The 22,596-nt window shown below is 39.9% G+C and overlaps 1 protein-coding gene and 1 long non-coding RNA gene across 5 annotated transcripts; one reads left to right on the plus strand and one right to left on the minus strand.

The window, feature by feature from the left end:
• Positions 1-727: 727 nt before the first annotated feature.
• On the minus strand, positions 728-21,386 carry LOC136421662 (uncharacterized). Of its 2 annotated transcripts, XR_010753485.1 has the most exons (4): positions 21,276-21,386; positions 16,867-17,014; positions 15,257-15,345; positions 728-855 (listed from the first exon to the last, which is right to left on the minus strand). It is a non-coding gene; the product is annotated as an uncharacterized lncRNA (long non-coding RNA). The 2 variants fall into 2 exon arrangements; XR_010753484.1 differs by lacking the exon at positions 21,276-21,386 and having other exon boundaries at positions 16,867-17,391.
• Positions 18,028-22,051, plus strand: LOC136421660 (dynein light chain LC6, flagellar outer arm-like). Of its 3 annotated transcripts, none has more exons than XM_066409131.1 (4): positions 18,028-18,152; positions 19,793-19,887; positions 20,606-20,702; positions 21,301-22,051. In XM_066409131.1, exons 2-4 carry the CDS (start codon positions 19,838-19,840, stop codon positions 21,475-21,477), a joined length of 324 nt encoding a protein of 107 aa, XP_066265228.1. In that variant the 5' UTR covers positions 18,028-18,152; positions 19,793-19,837; the 3' UTR covers positions 21,478-22,051. The 3 variants fall into 3 exon arrangements, with proteins under 3 accessions (XP_066265228.1, XP_066265227.1, XP_066265229.1); XM_066409130.1 differs by lacking the exon at positions 19,793-19,887 and adding an exon at positions 19,888-20,075 and having other exon boundaries at positions 18,049-18,152; XM_066409132.1 differs by having other exon boundaries at positions 18,106-18,152; positions 19,770-19,887.
• The last annotated feature ends 545 nt before the right edge of the window (positions 22,052-22,596 follow it).

Consider the following 22,596-nt stretch of genomic DNA (forward strand, 5'->3'; position numbering starts at 1 on the left):
AGGCTTGTAGAAAAATGCTTTGATCTTACCGAGTACCAAAGTGCAGTGTTTTCATTATATAAAACCCTCTGTATAACACTTTTAAAAACCTGCAACGTTGATCAAAAGAATATAAAGAGTTCTTAGCATCACTGTTTTCCTGTTTAATGTCGAAAAGTGGGAATGCGACACTGAAAACTTTAGAAATTCCAGTAATTAGTGCAATTTGTTTTCAGATAAAACGGAATCAAAGCAGTGCCCACCCGGCTTTGCCAGGATGATAATCTTTTCTGCCAACATCCTATGTTTTGATTACTTGTTTAGAGTGCAAATTTATGACAAGGTTGACTAAAAATGCTAATAAGAGTGATCAGATTGGAGATGCTGAAGTGTTGGGAAGGTCTACAATGGAGGTGTTGACTAAAGACACACACGTCTGTGTGCACAGGTACAAAACAAAGAGCAGGCTAGGCGGGATACCTGCGGGGCACAGGTGACTGCACTGTTTCCAGGCACTTTTTATGACTTGTCAGGAAAAGCTCCTCCTAGCAGTAACGAACTGTACTGCAACAAAATGTCTGAACCATGTAACCTTATCAAATCAGGTACACGTAAGTACTATGTGGTAACAAAACAAGTTGTGAACATCCCCCAAATCAAGAAACGTAAACATAGGAGACAAACCTTATAAGTGCTTTTCTTCTTTCTCTTATAACACAACAAAAAAGTCTTAGAAATTTACCTGGTTGATGTCTTCTGTAACTTCTCAGCTTCCTTTCTTGCAGTCAGTGAAGATGGATTCCCATAGATTGGTTGTCAGCGTGGAAGAATTCTCGGCCCATGCAGTCTTCCCTTGAACTTGAACTCTGCTATCAACTGCAGAAAGAAAGAAAACAATTTGTTTTCTACGTTTGGATTCCTTGGAAAATCTCTCAAGCAGATGAAAATTTAGCAGAAAGGCAGTTAACCAAAGGGACAGCTATTCAAATCTATATAGCTGGCACAACGGCTCTTTGGCGTAACACACCAGCTTTGCAGGTATACGGCGTATACTGAACGACCTGTCACACCTATTTCTACACAATATAGCTGCAGGTGTTGCTATCTGACGAGGATGCTCCTACTGTACTATAAGTGGCAACGAGTTCCACACTATCAAAGATAGTTTTAGGGAAATACTACTTCTAAACACGTTAATCCTGGGTTGATATCTATGGTACTGTAGATGTATTTAAGTTTGCATGGTTTAATTTTGCGGTGATTTTAAGTTTGTGTTTGAGACAATAGTAGACAAGCGGTTAGGAGGGTAAAAACTTTTGCAGTGGTTTTCAGTGCATCACCGTGGCAAAGAGCTTACCGTGAAAACTGTGAACATAAAACTAACGTGAACATTTCTGCATTTACAGTACTTGAGGGCACTCCATGTACACTAATTACCACATTCCCTCAATCCAAGATAAACTGTGCCTTACTCAATTATTCATTCACTCCAGTCGTCATGTCCTCGGACTGACACCTCCGCCTGGGGTCAGATTACCTTAAAGTGTGGGGCTAAACAATGTCTGACATACCTGAGGAGCAAGGACTCTGCACCTGCCACCCAGACACACATATCCGGTCATATGTTTCTCCTACTGTGGTTTTCTTTCAATTTTTTATTCGTTTACTATCTTCGCCGAGTACTTGTACTCGGAGAAGATTATGTTTTCGGTTGAAAAATCTGTTGGGTGGGTCTGAATGTAATTTTTGTTGTTGTCAGGAGCATAATTTAAGAAAGCTTCAATGAATCTTTATGATTTTTGGTAGATGTGTAGTGGTTGTGCAAAGGAAGGTCAAGTTCGAAAACGGTTCACCTTGTTTTTTTGATATCTCACTGTCAAGACACAAATATCCGGTCATATGTTTCACCTACTGCAAGCTGTGGTTTTCTTTCAATTTTCTATTCGTTTTGTTTTTTCAGATCTCACTGTCAAGACAGACATATCTGGTAATGTGTTTTACCTACTACAAGTTGTGATTTTCTTTCAATCTTCTTTTCTTTTTTCTTTTCAGATCTCACTGTCAAGACACACATATCCGATCATATGTTTTACTACAAGTTGTCGTTTTTTAACTCGGTCAGTGAAAATGCAGGTATTGTAAGCAGTTGATGGGTTTGTTTGTTTGTTTGTTTGTCTTGGTGTGTGTCCATAGTTATGTGAACATCGCAGAGTGGTAGCATATAAGGAGGAATAGGGGTAATAGGATGTTTTGCCTTTTGTAGTTTCTGAGAACTTAAAAAGTATCCGGAATTTGTTTCTTCTAAGCAGGCCCTGGGAGCAGATTGTGCAAAAAGTGGAAAAGTCAGATTGGCCACTACTGACTATGCTAGTCTACAGGTGGACACAGTCTTAAACTACCTTGTCTTACCATAATGTCCCCCAGAAAGCCTGAGAATGCCTCCATTTACATACCAAATTTTCTAAAACTCACTCTCTACCTCGCTTGGTTTCTCTGTACTGAACAATACAACAGACAATCACTCCAGATGTTAATATGTTTAGTTTAGCATAAACAAAAAAGCGTGGTACAACATTGGCCATCCACTGCAATGACTTGGTTGTTCGATAATTCCCTACCACAGATTGGAATGTTAATGTGACAACACCCCTTGCCTCGGGAGGGGGGCAAACAATTGGTGTCTTGAGGCAAAACACCAGCGACAGGTGTTCGCGTGTCTCCTGACTCTTGGCACGCGACTACTCATGCTAATAACTTCAGCCTTAAGTATGCGTATCTGCATATTCGTGACACTTTCATGCTCCCGTCACAAAGAAAAGGGCTGTCAAGATGTCCAGTTTATCCTAAAACATTGCTGTAACAAACGTCATGTCTAGAAATCAAGAAAATTTACAACTGGATAAATCACAGATTTTAAGGATGTTTTCGTTGATAAGATCAAAGGCTTCGTCCAATGGTGTCCTTCAGAGCAGCTGTCAATTTCCTGCCTAGCAACCAGGCAAAGGTGTGAGCTAAAAATAGATCATTCCAACTTCTACTATCAGCTGCATATGGTTCATCTGTACAGTGACATCACACATTTCAAGTTGAAGTTGGAAAGTTTTTTGGTGACTTCTATGATATTTGAAATTCTACGTTTCTACAGCCAATCTTGTTGGGTCTTCTGTCTTAAGTATTATCATCATTTACGGAATGGACTTAACCTTGAACTAACATTCTGCAAGGTTGTTGCCTTAAAAGCAAAATTTTGCAGTTTGGACCCTATCAAGTAAACGCAAAGTAATCTTAATGTGATCAAAGAATTTCTCTTTTTCCCTTAAAAAGACACGATAGACATTAAGAAAAAGGAAACATACAATACTTTTTCTTTTTTTAAGTTGTTATCTCAAATTATTCTCTCAATGGTTGTAACTCTCCCACATGGGAAAATTATGAACTCTGTCTAACTTCTAAAGCAATCCACAAAAGACAGTATCATCCTGGGCTAATTAACTTGACAATTCCCAAAACCTGGTGGGGTAGAAATCAACGCAAACAGTGCTCTAATCATCAAGTAATAGATCGTTAACATCATCAATAGAGAGCGACTAATCAATCCAGTTAACTATGTTACGGTCTTGACACTTACGTCCTTTCAACTAGACACTGGGGGATAGCAGAACACTTTCTTTTACCTTTGTTATAATGACTACTGGACACATGGTGAAACAAACAGAAAGTTGTGTGTGGGGTGGTTAGTGATAATTAGGAAGGGAGGGTTCTTTTAACGAGGCATATCAGTTACTGATCCTCATGGGAAAGTGCATTGGTATCTCCTAGCCTGTAAGCCTTTAGTAATGGCATTTTCTGTGATTAAGATATTCAAAATTAATGATTTATTGAAAATGACAATCCTTCTAAATCTATTATTTTCTCTATCTTCCATCTGAAAGAAATATTGAAAAATGTCCAATCCACAGAAAACCCATAATGTATGATTGCTAAAATCTAATATTCTACTTTTTGGGGGTCCCTTGAGAATCCCATCTACAGTGACCACCTGTCCACATAGGCCAGACTTCATCGATCCCAAGTGGTCTTCTTGGGTAGGTTTGACTGTAATACTTAAAAACAGTCCTCAAGACGAGTTTCTAGACATCGTTGAACTTAAAAACACTTGCACGACCACTTCTTCCCCCCCACTACATAGTATGTCAGGAAACAGGGTGCTTCACAATCAGCTGCTGTGAACGAATCAACTCACAGGGAAAAATAACCACATCGGCAGACTGAGGTAAAAAAAAGAAAACTTCACACAAGCTTCGAGACATACATGTAGAAGGACAAATCAAGAAGGTCTACATGGGGGAGTCCTGGCAACACTTAATCTTAAACGTAGAACAGTAGGCAATGCTTAAAAGCAAATTCAGGGGGGATGGCTTGGTACGGCTCGCACGATCGCGGAAAATGGCATGCGAGCCCTCAAACACATCAGAAAACGGGGCGTTCAGCTGCTACGAACGAATCTGAACCAACTTGTAAAAAAAAACACCTTGGCAGAAGTAAAAAACTTCACACAAGCTTCGAGACATCCCTGAGGAAACAACACTGTCTTGTGCAACCAATTCTTCCACCCACTACATAGTATGTGTAGAGTACAGGGTGCTTCAGCTGTTCAGAGGCCACACAGAGACTAAACAAGCCCCCGGTCTAACCTTGGAGTGATCCGTGGCTACCACGACACACCCGCCCACAAAGACATCAAAGGTGTCTGCTGACACTTGCCCACGTGCCGGCACGCCCCGAGGCTCTCGCAAAAGCCCTGAAAGGCCTCCGTCATTAGAACGGCAGGTGACGCTTTAGATACTCATTGGGCTCGAGGAGTATATATCTTCCATACAGTGTGTCCATTGTGTGAGGAAAAAAAGGCCATATAACAAAGGACCCCCGTGAACGCCACGTGCCGGGGGAATAAAAGTGTGGTAATTTCCGAGGAGGGGGACGCCACGCTATACGGGCGTACGTAGAAGAATGTTTGGAAAGATGCCTTTGCATGGAAAATTGGAGCTTCCATCAAATTCCTGACAGATTGACAATTCTTGATACAGTACTCGTAATTAAAGTACAGACTTTCTTATAAGAATTGTAGCTGTACTGCAAAACGTGACCAATATTCAAAGACACAAAATAAGTTATAGTTATACTATACTTTATGATATTTCTAGCCTGGAATATAGTTGGTTTTTCCACAAGGATTGAATAATGATATTGGAAAAAGTATGAAAAATTCATTGAATTTTTCCTTGACATATGGCACGAAAACCCTGCTATGGAATGGTAGGCCATTGTACCAAAAAATGTAAATTCATATCTTTCACTGCATGAAAACTTTTCCTTCCACAACTTTTCAAAGAAATGGTGTTAGCTAATAGATCTTACTATTAAAGTCCATTTATAGTAAAGTTTTACACATGAAAACCTAGAAAAGTAAAAGATTTGTAAACTTTCACTCTGCAAAACTCGACAGCTGACACACACAGGGCATCCAGCAGTGTCAAAATGTGGCTGTCAGAAAAGAAGACAAATTGGGCAGCATAAATTTCTTCACATAAAAACATCTATTGAAAGAAGAAAACTCACATTTCTGCAGTCAGTTAACCCCTTTCTGCTACTGCCGGAATTTTTCTCTGCGTTGTCGTTGTCAAAAATTACACCTAACTGCCTTCTTGTAGTCTCGTCCTACCCTAAGCTAGTCCACACACTAAAATGCCTGTACAAAAATGCCCGAAGTGGTCTTTAAAAGAAAGGCGAGCCCCTATTAGACCACATAATGGTTTTGCCGGCCTATCCTAGGGCAGGGCGTGCGCTCATCATTTTCCTTTGTTCCCACAACAGGTGGTCGGACAAAAGAAGTCTCCAGATACCTAGGGGGCGGTCATGTTAATCAGGCCTTGCTTGTGGCCAACAATTACCCGGTGAAATCCAGACCTCCGAACAGATTGGTAATTTTCCTGCTTGTACAGACTGGAGATACCAAACAATGAATACACAAAGAGAGAAAACCTCAAATTGAACCAATTTTGTGGTGATAAAACTATGGGCGTTCTCCATTTTTGACAAAGTTTAGCTACTTTTCTGTATAGTATTGGTTTGATGGATGAAGAATTTTAACAATATTTCAAAGAGACGATTCTCTAGGGAGAATACATAGCATTACATTTAACATAAAAGCGTTGTGTGAAAGTATGTCGAACAAAGGGGTGTCACAAAAACATTTTGGAAAGTTGAGGAATTTTTGCTTTCACTTGGATGAATAAGCTTATTATGATATTTCTTAACAAAACACTGACAGAAAATAAATCTATTAAGCTTTCTTGCACAAAAATATAAAATCTCTGTCAAAGTTTTTGTCTGCATGGCTCCATTGTTAAAGCTGAGATTTTGAGTTCAAAGTTATTTTGGCTTCAAAGCATTTTGTTTGTATTGACAACATGGAGCCAACATTATACAGCCATCATTATATCACCGTTTGTTTATTATGATCTTGATGAAATTCTTTTATATCTTATCGACAATACAGTTATGAATGACGTCTTATTGTGTTGGTGGCCCTGACATAAATCATCGACCTTGAATTTGCCGAACAAAAGACTCAATAACAAAGGTCTATCCATTGTTCCATTATCTTATACGAAAAGTAACCTGAGATTTCTCATCTGTCAGATGAAATCTGCCGAAAATGTGCATACAAATTAGAGAAAGAATTAAGATAAACTTGTAGAAAAAAAAAGAGTTCAAAAATTCACTACAGGTAACGTTAAGCATATTTGAAGAAAATATAGAAAAAAAGACTCTCTTTCCCAAAATATACAAGTTTTGAAAACTTGTTGCTCACCAAAAATCTAAATAAAAATGTAACTCTTAAAAATCATTGATAAAAATAACCTTGGAATTTCAACCCTTCTATTATTGATACAAATGGAGAAAATAATATAGAAAAAAGACTCTTTTTTCCAAAATATAAAGTTTTCAAAACTTGTTGCCCACACAAAATTCAAATAAAATCATAACTATTAAAAATCATAAAAAAGATCTTAAAAATCATTGCTACAAAATGGTTCCTTCCTTTTTCATTAGTTTGAGTAATGCAGTCATTGTGTAACAGAAATTCGGAACGACCACTCCCCATATGTCGTTATGCAGGAATATAAAAAAAAGTAGCAGCAGATTGCGCGACAGCTGCCTTCCTGGCGCTCGTGTGTGTAAACATGTTGTTACGCAGCGTTAAGCACGGCACAGGTGAGAAAATACTCCAGGTGAGACAATGGGCTTAAGATATCCATTCTACCACAAAGCCTGTAGTCCCTGTTTAACAATGTGCTAATCATCTATATGGAAGGATGCATTTGGACCATATAATCATGATACAGTTATTCCTATTTTTAACGAAAGGAACTTTAAGAAAATGGTAACAGTAGACAGGTGGTCACTATAGACAGGATTCAAATTTTGAAAAATTATATAAATAAAGGGGAACATCAAAAAGTGGCCTCGGTGGCCAGGTGGTCCTAAATGTAGGGATGGTCACAATTATAGACACAATAGTTTGACTGTACATGTCTATTACATAGTGACATCAACACAGAAATTAGCATAATTAGCTGATTTGAATATAGAAATGCTTCTAATTTGTTCTGACAATAGGATAAAGGAATAGGAGAGTTCCAAAATAATATAGAATAAAGTGTTTGTTTACAACAGTTTTCAGACATTTTTTGTACGTGAAATAATAATACAGCAAAAGGGGGCAATGGGAAAGGTACAGACAAATATTATCATGGGTGGGCATTTTTGTAAGTTCTTTGTTAACAACAAAATACAGGGAAAATAGATAATAAATATAATTTCCACATAATTTGGTATTTAGAATACTTTTTACAGGCTTATACGCCTGGGTGTCTGAGACTTTCATGCACACATTAAGATCATTCTTCTTTTGTATACCCAAACCTTCAATTTAGACCGCGCACAGACGTCTGTGTGGATATACAATACCAATTCCACACAATACCTGGATTAGACTTTCACCTGGTAGGTATTACAGCCTTATAACTCACAAAAGAAGGATTTGAAGGTGGACTTTTTGCGGCATTACAAATGGCAGCAGATACTACGGAATTGTCCCATTGGTATCTCAGCTGCCTTCAGAAAATTCCAACAGTGACAGATGTGGGTTGGTTGAAAAGAAATTCCTCTACCTTTAGGCCATCATATTTTAATGAACATATTTCATATTGTCTGTGACTGTAACGTTACATAAAATATGAGCGGAAAAAGAAAATTCCAACAGAGTGACAGATGTGGGCTGGTTGAAAAGAAATTCCTCTACCTCTAGGCCATCATATTTTAATGTACATTTCATATTGTCTGTGACTGTAATGTTACTTAAATCATGAACGGAACAAATTCATTAAAATTGAAACTGAAAATAGAAGAACTAGTTGCTTAGTTTTTTTTGTTGCAATTGTTGAAATGAATTTTGGTGCAGAAATTTGGCAAGAACATAAGAATGACTAAAAGTACAATGACTTGTATGAAAATTGCCATATCTGGCCTGTCAATTCCCGAATGAGATTATTTTATACCCTATGTAAAGGTACATATATTGCAAAGGACTAAAGTATATAATATAATATAATAGTACTTTGTGGAGGTACTGAATGCAGTAATACTAAAAGATTATGGATTTTTAAGCCACAACCCGAAAATGAAAAAAGAAATACAAAATGTACAAGACATTTCCTACAATAGACCCCTTTCCAAATACCGCGGCCATTTTGAATCTAGCGCGAGCGCGCATAATTCGAGCGCGGGAAAAGTAAACAAACGGTAAGCGGTAAAGCTTTGCAATGGCGTCCCCAATAGAAAGCAGTGTTGAGTCATCTTCTGCGGCGAGATGTTCTCCTCTTCGGTGAAATCCATCGATATATTTGCATGGCACAAGTAGATAATATTGTTGTGGACACTTGGACTCGATATCGGCTAGTAAAATTGTGAATTTCGGCTACTTTTCCACAGTTCCTGCCGGGCTGTTGAGCGTGCGCTACAGTGATAGAATGCTAATATGTCTACACCGCGTGCTTGTAGTTTCCCTAATAATGCTAGCTAGAGTCGAGAAAAAATCCCACAAAACATATACTCTTCGGGCTGTGACCCTTGTAGCTACGTTGAGGTATATATATAACTGTTGAGCCTGGCTGTCGTGACAATGACAACATCATCTTGAAATTAAGTGAGTTTGGGGGAGGGTCGTGTTTTCTGTGCAGCACTACATCGACTTCGCTCAGCAATATTCTATATTTCCGCCAAATGAAATCCTACAAAAACGTGAAAATATAGGCTTGAGCTCAATGTCCTCAAATTTGGCAGAATTCCGGCGGCTTTTTTGGCGATCTTTTCGGATGCCAAGAATTTAGTCTTGAGGACTCTAAGTATGTGAGTGAAGGTGTGTTTTCCACTGTATGTGGCGTTTCTTTAAATCATTTTGCGCGGCAATATTCAAGATATCTGTTGGCCGGATGGAACCGAAAAATAAGTTAGATAATATTGGCTTGAGGACTGAAGGACCTCAGGCCGATATTTTCCTTTTTTGTGGGGTTTCATCCTGCGGAGGTCTAAAATATTTCCGCGAAAAGTGATGTAATGAAACGCTACAAAGAAAACATGCCCCCTGCTTCACTAACGAACTTCCTCACGCTAATCTTGGCACTAAAATATCGTCAAAGCAAAACCTCCTTGGTCAAAGTCAAAGGAGCCACCGAAGTTCCGTCAAATTTCTACTCGCAGAGCCCTCAAGCCTATATCTTCACGTTTCTGAAAAATCATCCGACGGAAATTTTAAGATATTACGGCGCATAGTGAAAACACTCCATCTTTACTCACGTACTTTAGGTTTTTATATTTCAGAAAACGCGTCAAAAGAAGCCGCCAAAACTCTGCTAAATTCCTAACCAAAAGGACCTTGAGCTCAAGCCTACATTTTCACGTTTTTGTGGGATTTTATCCAGTGGAAGTATAAAATATCTGCGGACGAAGCTATGTTAAGAAAGGCTTGACAGAACACACGACCTTCTCGAGCGCCCAACACGCGTAGTTTTCCCAGGCAAAGTTGTCATCGTCTAAATTACGGTCACAACTGGTAAAATTCTGTATATTTCTATCTACGTAGCTACAAGGATCCCAGTCCGAAAAGTGTGTGTGTTGTGGGATTTTTTCTCGACTTTAGCTAACATTATCAGGGAAACCACAAGCACGCGGTGTAAACATATTAGAGTTTTTTCACTGTAGCGCGCGCTCAACAGCCCGGCAGGAACTGTGGAAAAGTAGCCGAAATTCACAATTTTACTAGCCGATATCGAGTCCAAGTGTCCACAACAATATTATCTACTTGTGACATGCAAATATATCGATAGATTTCACCGAAGAGGAGAACATCTCGCCGCAGAAGATGACCCAACGCTGGTTTCTATTGGGGACGCCTTACCGCTTACCGTTTGTTTACTTTTCCCGCGCTCGAACCACGCGCGCTCCCGCTAGATTCAAAATGGCCGCGGTATTTGGAAAGGGGTCTATTACTTTATTTCTACATTTAATACATAATGATTAGATATTTTTTCTGAAGATGTGGCATGAGTGTGTACGGTTGACTTCAGATTGTCCACCACTATTTGCCTATTTCCTACAATATGTTCTAAACTATAGACATCCAGCCAAAAGCTTTAAATATAGTAATTGTATTCCATGCTACCAAGCCACGACCATTTATCGATAACCAAAGTGACTGTGTTATTTCTGATACAATAAGACAATATGCCTAACTTTCTGTTTTGATAAAAATATGTGAATTGTTAGTAGTAATGTTACCCTTTCAATGTTTACCGGTATCAAAACCATCGCAAAATGACGAACAACACAAAGAAAAGTCCGTCAACACAGGATACGTACAAAATCAAAAGATGACATTTAACTTCTTTTATTTCCCAAACACGGCACGTGCACAACTATGCACACAAATCATTACCTGTGTGTGTAGAAATGACATGCGTGACATTTAGGTTGAACCTATTATGATGTTGACTCAACACTGACAAAACATCTGAACAGAAGGAAATGGAAACAAAGAAAGTACCGATGTCACATGACATGCATAGTTTATCATATTATACCACAAAGGCAGCTAGTGTCAAAACAACCAAACTGAAGGTACATGATTGTAAATTGTATTAAAAGCTTTTGGTCTGAAAACTTTATATTTCACAGTTTTTTTTACAGTTCTTGGAGGCAAATGTGTTAGATGTTGGCATATCGGCAACCAAATCCGTAGTGTGGCACACTTTTAGACAGATTAGCCAAAGAGGTTCGGTGGGCGTCACTCCACCGCCAGGGAAGGTCGTGTAAAGTGCCTTTCTCAAGGGCACAACGTCAGTGCATGCTGAGCCTTGAACCCGGGACCTGTTGGTTCTGAGTCCAACGCTCTAACCGTTGCCCCACACCGACGCATGTTGCAATGAAGGTAGAAATATGAAAGAAACTTGTGAAAAGTTTCATCAGGTTGTTAAATCATACTAGTAGGATTTTTAAGTTTCTTTTTCTACCACAAAACTTTTCTCACATATTGTATAAGTATTGCCCTGAGATAAGCAGTAGAAGTGCTATTGAAACATTGGGCAGGTGACAAAAGACTTTTGATCACTCTAAAATGAAAGAAAGCTTGGAAGAAAAAAGAGAGTCGTACTAGATATTCCTCTCTTTCCAACTCAATCATGGATACCAAATACATTGTGCAATGTTTGCTATATTAAAAATACAACTACCCCGGTTGCCAGACCGTCGTTTGCAAAAACATGAAACAAGTCTAGACAGGAGTCCGTACAGATGTGGTCGCGCTTGGACCATTGTGCGACCGACCGTCTGTGTGACCTCCCATGGGACTGAACCCAGCCGAACGAACCTTGACCCCCCGTCCCTTTTGTCGTAGGTAAACAATGGGAAACAATGGGGACTAAGTTGTGTCATCGCGGACCATTGTCTGGGCATCACGCACGCCTGCTGTCGGCCACGTGGCTTTGTCCCGCCACCGCGATGACCCCTGACCTCCGCATTGTTCTGCGCTACTAATCTCGTGGTTATCCCGGACAATAGAACACAGTGGAGCCTTGATTGCTTATGGAGTGAGTTTGGTCATTTATCACTCTGTAAGTTGATGCTAAACTTTCTCCCTGTAGTGAAAGTGATTTCAATACCACAAAGGAACAAAGAAAAAACACACTGATATGTTGGTATGCTGCGTTTTTTAAAGGAATTTTTGTGCGTATTGGGAGGGGGTTACTTGTGTTATAATACTTTGCTAAGAACTTATTTTCAATGTTCAGAAGGTAAAAAAAAATGTTGTTACATTTGGTAGAACAAGTAGCAGTTTATAAAGCTGGTGTTCCTTTCAATGCTATAGAGTTGTAAAATAAGAAATAACATGGAAAGGAACAATAAAAAATGGAATTTGCACCTGTATTGAACAGGTGAATTTCTGCACAGGTGAATTTACATTCCTTATGATGGAAGGTGTTGGAATATCTGACAGAATTTTCACCATAAGTGCTACAGGCAGAAGTTAGCTGATACTGCTTGAATTTTAGGGTAGACAAATACGGTAAGTGTCACAAAATAAATCCTGAATAATATCAACAGTTATTCCGTAAAAGCATCCAAACAATCATTGACAACTGTAAACTTTTGGGATATTCAAGCAGTGAAATTAAGGGATGCATGTGAGGGTGTTGTAACAGTTGTAAAAAGTCAGCTTTATACAGCTACTTTTTGCTCAGAGTTCTTAAATCCAAGTTCTATCCTGTCAAAAGAAATGTCTTTTTTGAATAATGACTAATATTTAAGGATAATTAATCAATAAAATCAATGGATGAATCTTAGAGTATTATAATTGAAGATAAGCGGGACAGAATTTTCAACTCGTTTCTCTAGGCAAAGCTTTCCCCTTCCCATATTCCTTAAAAACTTTTCACTTGACAGCAGTTGTCAACACCATCACAAAATAATGCCCCCTAGCAAACTTGCTAGGTACTGCACCCATGACAAGAAAACAAAGGGGGTGCCCTGCAGAACAAAGCTATTGTGTCGGTAAGGCGAGGCCTTCCCCACCTGCTCTCCGCCCGTGCACGTGTCTCCTCGTCAGATTAACCCCCCCACCCTGGCACACATGTTCCCCTGAGGTGTACAATAACACGGAGGGGACAAAGAAACAAAAACACGGGCACGTGGAACCATCTGCCCATGTTACACAGTCTGTGACCACTTTAGAAAACTACAGATTTTTATACAGACTGAGATTTCTTCAGATTACAATTGCAGGAGGTTCAAGTGTCTACGAAATTTTCAGAAAAAAACTTTCTGTTGTGATACATTTTGTCACTGTTGTAAGTTTTTAGATGTAAAAGTATCTCATAGCGAATTGCCATATAGTTTGATAACGTTACATGCACAAAAATATACCAAAATTCCATCACTTACTGTTACAACTATCATGTTGTGTCATCAAATAGCCACACAGCTTTGGGTTTAATATGAAAAATCTCAGCTTATAAAATCATTAATCTTTTCAAGCTCCAGAAAAAAATCTTTTGTACGTTCCATTTGAAAATCTCTGCTAAAACGTCCAATTAGACCATCAAACTAATTTCACCAACATTCTGCTACACCACAAAGAAAGGAGGGTAATTACCAACAAGTAGTTATCAAACATGCTGCCATAATTTCTGTCAGTGCAGGTATTCATACACCACCTGGCCATATACCCATGGGACGTCGCATATGAACCTTCTGTTCTATATTTCATCCCGACGTTTTGTTTGTGTTTTTCGGAGAGTTCTGGGTGCCATGTGCTCGGCCATGTGGCGGGATTTAAATCCCCCGAGAGTTGACACCAGTCTGACCTCTGCCCTTGCTTTTGTTCAAGATGGCCGCCCCGGTGCACGGACCACAATGCTTCACTGCAGGACCACAATGCCGATGGGCGTTTAAAGGGAAGGCAGACACTGGGCCAGCTGTTCCACTACCAAGGGAAAGTTGACGGCCACATGCTCGCAAAATTCCGCTCCTGTGTCGTGTTTTGGGGTCTATTTTGAGACCTTGGTGGAGACAAAGAAACCTGGAAAGTTTGACCGTATGCTGTTTGGTTTGGTTGTGGTTTGATGCTATGTAGATCTCCAGAAGTGATACAATATTCACTATAAGTCCAGCGAAAATAAGACAGCAAAATTAATGTAACAACTGAAATATACAACAATGCCATATCTATATCAAGATTTGTATCAGGTGTTTCAGGAAAGCAAAATACCAGATGTGTTTTACATATACTCAGATTTCTTTGTTTGCAGTTGCTACTTGTTGTGTGTTATACTATGCATGAAAATCAGTGTAAATGAGGGGGCAAATCTTTGTTCTTGGCCTTAGATATATCACATTTATAATATCTATATTCTTTTACAACATTGGTGGAACGATAGATAGGTGCATAACTATCACCTTTTGAAGATGTCAACCTGAAGACCAGACTATAAAACTTTGAACCACTCATACTGGGATGGGCTCCTAGTCTTCTCAATAGAATGGCGGGGTCTTTTAAATGCTTGAGGTGTGGCTCTCCTCAACCACAATATCATGATTGACAGGGAAAATAGTCGGACCACTAATTTAGTAGTTTAATGAGTTATGTTATGTTTGCAGGTGTGATGTCGCACCTGGCTTTTGTCCATGAATAAAAGGTAACCAATTATCTAGGCAAACATTGGTTTTGCTCTTTTATTGTCTATTTAAGACAGACAAAGAAAACAATAACATTGATACCACATTGGGTTCTTTTTACCAAAATGATGGGTGGGATTGTTACAAAAATTGTAAAAGCTGATCTTTAGTGGTAGCTAAAAAAATCCCCTTTCTCTAACTAGACATAATTGGGCACAGCTTTTCATAATATACTAACAAAAAAGAAGTACTCTTAAGCATAATCACAACATCAATAGATTATATACATAAATAAGTAGACAACAATCTATGTGCTATATGAAACAAGACAGCATTGTACATACAATGTATTATACAATCAAGTAATACAATGAATGGACAAAAAATCCCCAGGAAGAATTGTTAAGCCACTGGCAATGGATATCATATAAACATACCACTGCCCCGTCATCCAATTTACTGCTTACACAAAAATGCCACTTACCGAGGTGTGAATGAACTGCAGCTGCAGTACTTGAGGCAAATCTGAACATTCTTATTCTTTGCAGCGCCACCTAGCTGATGCAGTTGGACCTGCAGTTAGAAGGGTACAAAAAGTGTCAGCTTGTAATTTTGGAGTATCCATCCTATCTTAGCTTCGGACCAGTTCACTTCTCTGATTGCTTATCTGCCGAATTGGTACTTGTAAACAGAGAAACAAGTTGTATTAGATTTTCATATTTATCAGGGGTACCATTCAAATGATCCTTTCGAAATTCATATGATCCACTACTAAGAAACATACGATCCTTACGGACTTCATACGATCCTTACTAATTTCTCAGACCAGCCCCTGATCACGTGACATTGGCTGCGAATTCAATATGGCCGCCTCGGGACTTCCATTTCTTCCTACAATATCTTGGCTTTAAAGACCTTACAGGGTTATCGCATCATGCTAAACACCAAAAACCTCAACTTGCTGGCACTAATGCTTGCTTCTATCTGAGGGGACATTTCTAGACCATTGCTATCTAGACCAACTACCAGGACAAGACTGATAGTCAACAAATTAGTAAGGATTGTATGTATTCTGTAAGCAAAGGGATGAGAGAAGTGTGCATGAAAAGTGTCGTTTTGAGAAGTGTCACAGTGTTACGTTAGAAGTGTACAAGAATTGCTGTTTATTGGAGGCGTATTTTCCAATAATTATCCTTGTTTCTAGATCGAGATCTGATTCTGTCCAAGCAAGGACATTATACATAATGTCCTTGGTCCAAGCGACTAGATCTCAGCAACCGTAACTACATGTATGAGATCTATAGCCTGGGTGCCATCATAGTTAGTTTTCCCATGCTAGTTGAACCGGGAGTATGGGGGCTGTGGAAAACTTCAAAACACCCGGATGGAGGCCTTGCGAACCTCTGTCATGTATAAGCCACACAGTGATTTACACCATTCACCGGGACGGGAGAACTGGCGCATCCCCGTCTTGTATGACAGCCAACGAAAGGGTATGTCACCCCGTAAGGGGCGGTATAACCCCGTCGTAGCGAAAGCTCGTCGACTGATGATGATGGAAAACTCACTAGGATGGCACCCTGGCAAAGCTGTCTGTCGGGGGTGTGATGTAAGCGAGAAGTAACCTTTTAAAAAAAAATTATGTCCCCGTGTCGCAAGCGGTAATACAACCCTGCTTCTTGGCCATATGGATCAAATTCTGTGGATCTGTGGGCCGGAGTTTGATCCTAGGGTTTGCCCCAGCATGCTGCCTTAGGGATTGCATTTCGGATGGTGACGTAAAGTCGACGGCCCAATGTATGACAGAGCTTTAGGTGTAGGCTTCAAGCATCAAACTTCTACACATAAAAGAACCCAACACACTTATCAAGAAGAGTAGGGGTGACCCGGTGTGCTTGGCCATAAATGCGAGCCGTATCAAAGCCGCATTGCACTGTGAGCTACAAAAAAGCGTCATGCTTCCTCCTCAGTCTATGGTTTGACTGCGTACTATTGACCTATGTTGACACGAGTAGTTGCCTCCAAGCACATAATAAGCATCTTCAATTATTTAACAACCTCCGACATGCAAAGGTGTCATTAAATACAACTCACCTGGTTGCTATGGTAACATCTCCCGCTGCATGCTGGGTGATATAATGTGCCCAAACCTGCTTGTTCAGACAGCGAATGCAGAACCAAAGATGAGTCTCCTCAGCCAATCAGAGCCTGGGAACCGGAAAAACTAGTGCACAAGTGCCCTCTGACCCGAAAGTGAAAAGTAAAAGTGGTCACCTGACGTAAATAACCCCTTTAACATGCCTGATTAGGCCATCTTAAGGTTGAAGAAAGGACAGACTGATGATTATCTGTCTTAGAGAAGAGTCGACCCTTAAGGCTAAAATTTGTGAGGCATTCCTTTCCGTATTGTACCAACAAAAGTCTTGTTTGTCGAAAACCATTCAGGAGCCGCAGGAACCGACCTTCGATAATCAAATCAACTGGTGCAAGACTGACAGAAATATGGTGGAATGAAAAAAGGCTTTCATACGATTTATAGTATTTCACGCTTTTGATTGAAAAAGTCTCTCCTAAAGCCTCGGATTGAGAATGAAATCCTACTGTAATCCTTGTAGACTGGTAATGTTATTGAAATAAAAATGAAGGCCTTTAGAACACTCACTCACTCACTCCTTTAGAACAACTACAGGGAAAATGGGGAAGCTGACCATTGACATTGTTTAAACCACATTTGACTATTGTACAACAATGCAGAAGTCATACTATAAGACTTGTTATATTCTAAGCATGGACAAGTAAACAGGACTCTGTAAGCTGTATTTGTTGTGGAACTCTCGGTATGTAGCCTGGGGGCAAAATCTCACAGGTGGGATCCCCAGTGAAAGTGGGGATATGGGTAAATGAAACACCACAAATCGTATCGATCAATATCATTCAGATGATTTTTTCTACAAGTCCTTGTTGAAATGAAGAGGGTTCTGGGACCAATTTATCCTAACAATTTGACAGTCTTTATTTTGTCTGACTAAATTTTCGCACCATGAACACTGCTGGCAAAAATATCATAACCGTAAATTTATGCTAAACCGGATGTTTTGGCATCACTGTAACAAAGAACGAAAAAGGTTCTATGTAGATTGTTGATGAGTATAAAACAGGTGTTGATAATGGAACCTCGCAGAGACGCAAAGGTTGAACGAGCTGTCTCCTGAAGACTGGTTAGACAGGTTACTGTCCTCGAGTAACTGGGTCATTAGCAGCTGGACTGACATATGCAAATTAGGCACAACTACTGAGGCGTCTGTCTGTGACAACTACTAGTACTAGACTAAGTATCATTCTGTGTGCAGAGACTTGACTTTGCTGGTAGCTGTCTGTAGGTAAGTGAATCTCTTTTGTTTGATGACTCGACAAACACTACATTTTCTGTAGAGAATGGTTGTTTGTCAATGCTCCTCTCTATTGGGATGTTGATTACAAGTATTGACTGCACAGACAGCTGCATTATATCATATCATTTTGTAAGAAGTTTATGATAAACTGATTGAACATTAACTGAAATTCACGTCATGATGTGTTCAACATCCGATGAAGAAGTCAGAAGTATGAGAATTTTTTGATGGACAAACTATGCTTGTGGTGTGATGATTTTGCAGCAGAGAAGTCACCATGCAAAACTACAAAGTTTACATACAACCACAAAAAATGTTTCCAGATTTACATCAATTTGGTGATAAGAACATTCTTAGAATTTACTCTGCATCAATTTGTAGCGGCCCACCATACAAATTATGAATGCAAGACATTTATTTCAATTCACATCGTAGTAACCTTTACATTGCCCAAAAGAAAATGCATGACTGTGTGTAGCTACAAACTTTTCTCTTTGTTGCCTACACAATCTTGGCCCAAAGTGGTGACATTCCCGCTTTAGTTTCATGACTTTGGCTTACCTGAATAAAAAACAAGGAACACAGAATGGAACGCATACTTCATTCTGTACTCTTTATCGTGATAAGAAAATTGGTGTTATTAAACACAGGTTAAGTGAGGTTGCATGCACACCGCAAAGAATGAAAAGGGGCGTGACCCAACTGACATTACGTCTGTTCGTACTGTTCATACTTAGTCTAGAAGATAGCATGAAATCTACAAGTCTTCTTATATCACACTCTCTGTTACATTTCTTCTTTCTTCTTACAATGTTCCATCCACATTACCCCCATTCAAGCCCAACCCCATAGTTTGCATAGTACGGTTTTGCGGTGGCTTCCCCATTTGACCCTCCACCCCATAATGTATTGTTGCCTTTCTAATATTCTTATATAACGACAAGCACATGCAGCCAAACTAGGGCTCTACCCAGGGCCCAGCTTTGATGCTTGGGACGGAAAAAGAATTCAACCATTCTTTCCCTTGTTATTAAGAAACTAAGAAACAAAAATCAAATCTTAATGACATTTTCGACAGGTCATCATATCAACAGTGCAAACAAAATGTCCAAAAATCAAGGTGACGCCATTTGAAATTTGCCCCTAGAAATGTGAGAAATAGCATTTCAGAGGGTAAAGAATAAAAAGACTCTTTACACACAACCAAGAGATTTATTCAACCGAAGTTTCGGTGACCATCGGTCACCTTTTTCAACCAGTCAGAATATAAGTGAACCAGTCAATGTGGACCAGTCAGAATTGCCTTGAAGAAGGTGACAGATGGTCACCGAAACGTCGGTGGAACAAATCTCTTGGTTGTGTAAAAAGAGTCTTTTTATTCAGTGACTTACCAACCTGATGAAACTATTCACAGAGGGTAAAGAAGTAAAAAATTTCACCGATCACATCTTCGTCAATCGACACAGAAAAAAGAGGACAGAGAAAAATTGAGAGCTCTGGAGAGCCTAGCTTGGCCGCAGCCGCTTGTATTATCATCATCATCCACTGGTTCCTGCACCTGCAGCATTGAGTCTTTCAGCTGCTTGTATCCTCCCTACTAACTAGGGCCCCACCGCTTCTCGTTGCAGTCCTTGGTGTCAACCTCGACCCGACCGCACTCCTCCTCCAACGACATGGCGGCTGTTAAGCAAGCTGTTAAAGATTTGTTCCAATCTGACGACAGGTAAATATCATGGCTGATACAGAAACCCCTCCCGTAGAAGCCCCCCCTGCCCCGGCAGACCCCCCTGCGGAAGACAAGCCTGCAGAGGAGAAGCCTGCGGAGGAGAAACCCCCTGAGAAGAAACCCCCTCCTGCCGAAAAGGAGTCAAAGGGGCCGCTAGATTATATAGCAGGGCTGTTTAAGGACGAGTAAGTAGTTTCTGATTCTTGGTGCACTTGTCGCTCTGTGTACCAGGAGCTGCATCACAAAAGGTAGGTGTCTTGCAAACTGACGTTGTAGTATTGCAGATGCAATAGAATGAGAAATGCTTCTGCAAAGGACGGGGTTCATGTAGAGCTACAGCATGCATGGTCACATTTGTCGACCGTCATCGTACGATTGCAAATTGAGGGCATTCTTGAGATGGCTGTGCACGTGTCTTACGTAATTCAGCGGTCTTGCAATGAAAAATGCGGTTTAGGTCATTGTTGGATCCTTGTTGGATATCAGTACTGTAGTGGTTCTGCCATAGCCTAATTTAAAACTGTATACGTATGACATTGAAATCGTTCTACGTCTTACGGCGAATGTGGCCGTGTCTTTAATTGAACAATGATAGTCTTCTATCAATGCTGGCCATACATCCAGGGTTTCATATTTCATATTATGTGTATATTGTGTGCATGAGAGACTATGATTTATGTCGTGTATCAACTCTGGTTTCTTTGTTCCCCTACAGTTCAGACCCTGGAGATGTCAAGGTCAACATCAAACAATGTGAGATGCCAGACGACATGAAGGACCACGCCGTTGCGACGGCGAAACCTCTCGTAGCGGTAAGATTGTGCATCGTAGGACTTTTGCGTACATGTTCTTTTCAGGGACAGCCCTATGTTCCAACTTCCCTGTGTTCCGACACCCCTTCGTTGTATGTTGGGTTACGGATAGGGGGTGTTGGAACATAGGGGTATCGGAACATACATGTAGGGGTGTCAGAACATTGGGGTGTCGGAACATATAGGAGTGTCGGAACATACATGTATAGGGGTGTTCGAACATAGAAGTGTCGGAACATAGGGTCGTCGGAACATAGGGTTGTCGGAACATATAGGGGTGTCGGAACATATAGGGGTGTCGGAACATATAGGGGTGTCGGAACATATAGGCTGTCGGAACATAAGGGTATTGAAACATAGAGCCGTAACCATACTTTTCGACCCATTCATATAATCTTAGAAATTCTTTATAACTTCAACAGGAGAATATTCCATGTTAACATAATGGGTGATTTGTAGCCTTATGATATAAGGCTACCAATCACCCATCATGTTTATATGGAATATTTTCCTGACTGTTTCAAACACTGCCAAATTCTCAATAACCTTTGAACCACATCATAGTTCACTGACCTTGAATAACCTTAATTCCCAACAGGAGAAGAAGCCTCACAAGGACATTGCGTCTGCTCTGAAGAAAGAGTTTGACGGCAAGTACGAGCCGACGTTCATCTGTATCGTCGGGACGGACTTCGGATCTTCCATCACCCACACCAAGGACTGCTTCATCTACATGTACATGAACAAAACCGCCATCATGCTCTTTAAAGTGTAGAGGTTAGAGTTCAGAGGTCAGGCTAGGAGCTGCAAAGGATTCCTGACTGACAGTAATTCTGAAAAAAAAAACATATCTATTTGTTCTTAATAAACTTTTATTATTACTTCATTATTATTCAAAGGCTGCTTACGGTCATTTTTGTAGTTGCTCAGGCAGTTACACCCCTTATTTGCTTAGACACACACCCTAACCCTAACCCTGACCATAGGGGTGTCGGAACATAGGGGCATCGGAACATAGGGCTATCCCTGCTCAAGTCAGGAAGTTCTAATGTAGGTGAAGAAAGGTGAACCCATGCAATACGAAAAAATGACATTATGTTATCTTGCGTGGCTTTTGAACATTTTTCTAAGGTGAGCTATTGTATACTGTAGAAAATGATCAAAGAAAATGCCAAGTATCTAACTGTGCCTTACCATTACATTTATGATACAACTGTATACCTAGTGAATGCACAAACAATAGACTATACATTGTAACAGCTATATGCACTAATGTGGATGATACATTGTACTACAGCTATTAAGTGCATCATTGCTGGGAAACTATTGAATAAACTTTTGGAAAATCACATCATGATCGTTGTTTTATTTTCCTATGCACACATAATGCATTACAAGCAGCAGTTGTAGGAAGATAATTATGTCGGTAGAGATTGCGAGTCGCTGGTTCTTCCAGTAGAGATCGTGTTCAAGTTTCTGTCAACAGATGTTGCAGATGTTGAGATCAGGATTTGTACTAAGAATGTGTTTGGGTGGTCTCTCATTGATGATCCTGTGTTTCAAGTCAATCAATTGGCATAGATCTAAAGTGACATGAATCGAAGCAAAGTTCTGACTGTACAATGTAAATACAATGTATCCACTGGCACAGAAAAATGTACAGACTCTGATCGGGATACTGGTAGAACCACTGATTGTACTGACAGAGATCCTGATTGCAATCTCTGTTGGCTTTGCCAGAGAGTGTTAGGTAGGAATTTGAGGTAAATTGTTTGGGTCAAAGAGTTAACTATAACTAAGGAATGTTGATAATCAACATCTGTTTTGCTGAACATCTATTAGCGAGTCTACTTGGTAGTCCTTCGTTGTCGAAGGTGACTGTCAGTGTCTCATT

This window comes from Branchiostoma lanceolatum, chromosome 16 (genome assembly GCF_035083965.1).
Source record: "Branchiostoma lanceolatum isolate klBraLanc5 chromosome 16, klBraLanc5.hap2, whole genome shotgun sequence".
Classification (NCBI taxonomy): domain Eukaryota; kingdom Metazoa; phylum Chordata; class Leptocardii; order Amphioxiformes; family Branchiostomatidae; genus Branchiostoma; species Branchiostoma lanceolatum.

Excerpts from the sequence above, each read along its gene's own strand:
- LOC136421660 (XM_066409130.1), top strand. The coding sequence starts at position 19,897 with ATGGCTGATACAGAAACCCCTCCCGTAGAAGCCCCCCCTGCCCCGGCA. Across the intron at positions 20,076-20,605 it reads GCAGGGCTGTTTAAGGACGA|TTCAGACCCTGGAGATGTCA; the intron begins GTAAGTAGTTTC and ends GTTCCCCTACAG. Across the intron at positions 20,703-21,300 it reads CGGCGAAACCTCTCGTAGCG|GAGAAGAAGCCTCACAAGGA; the intron begins GTAAGATTGTGC and ends AATTCCCAACAG.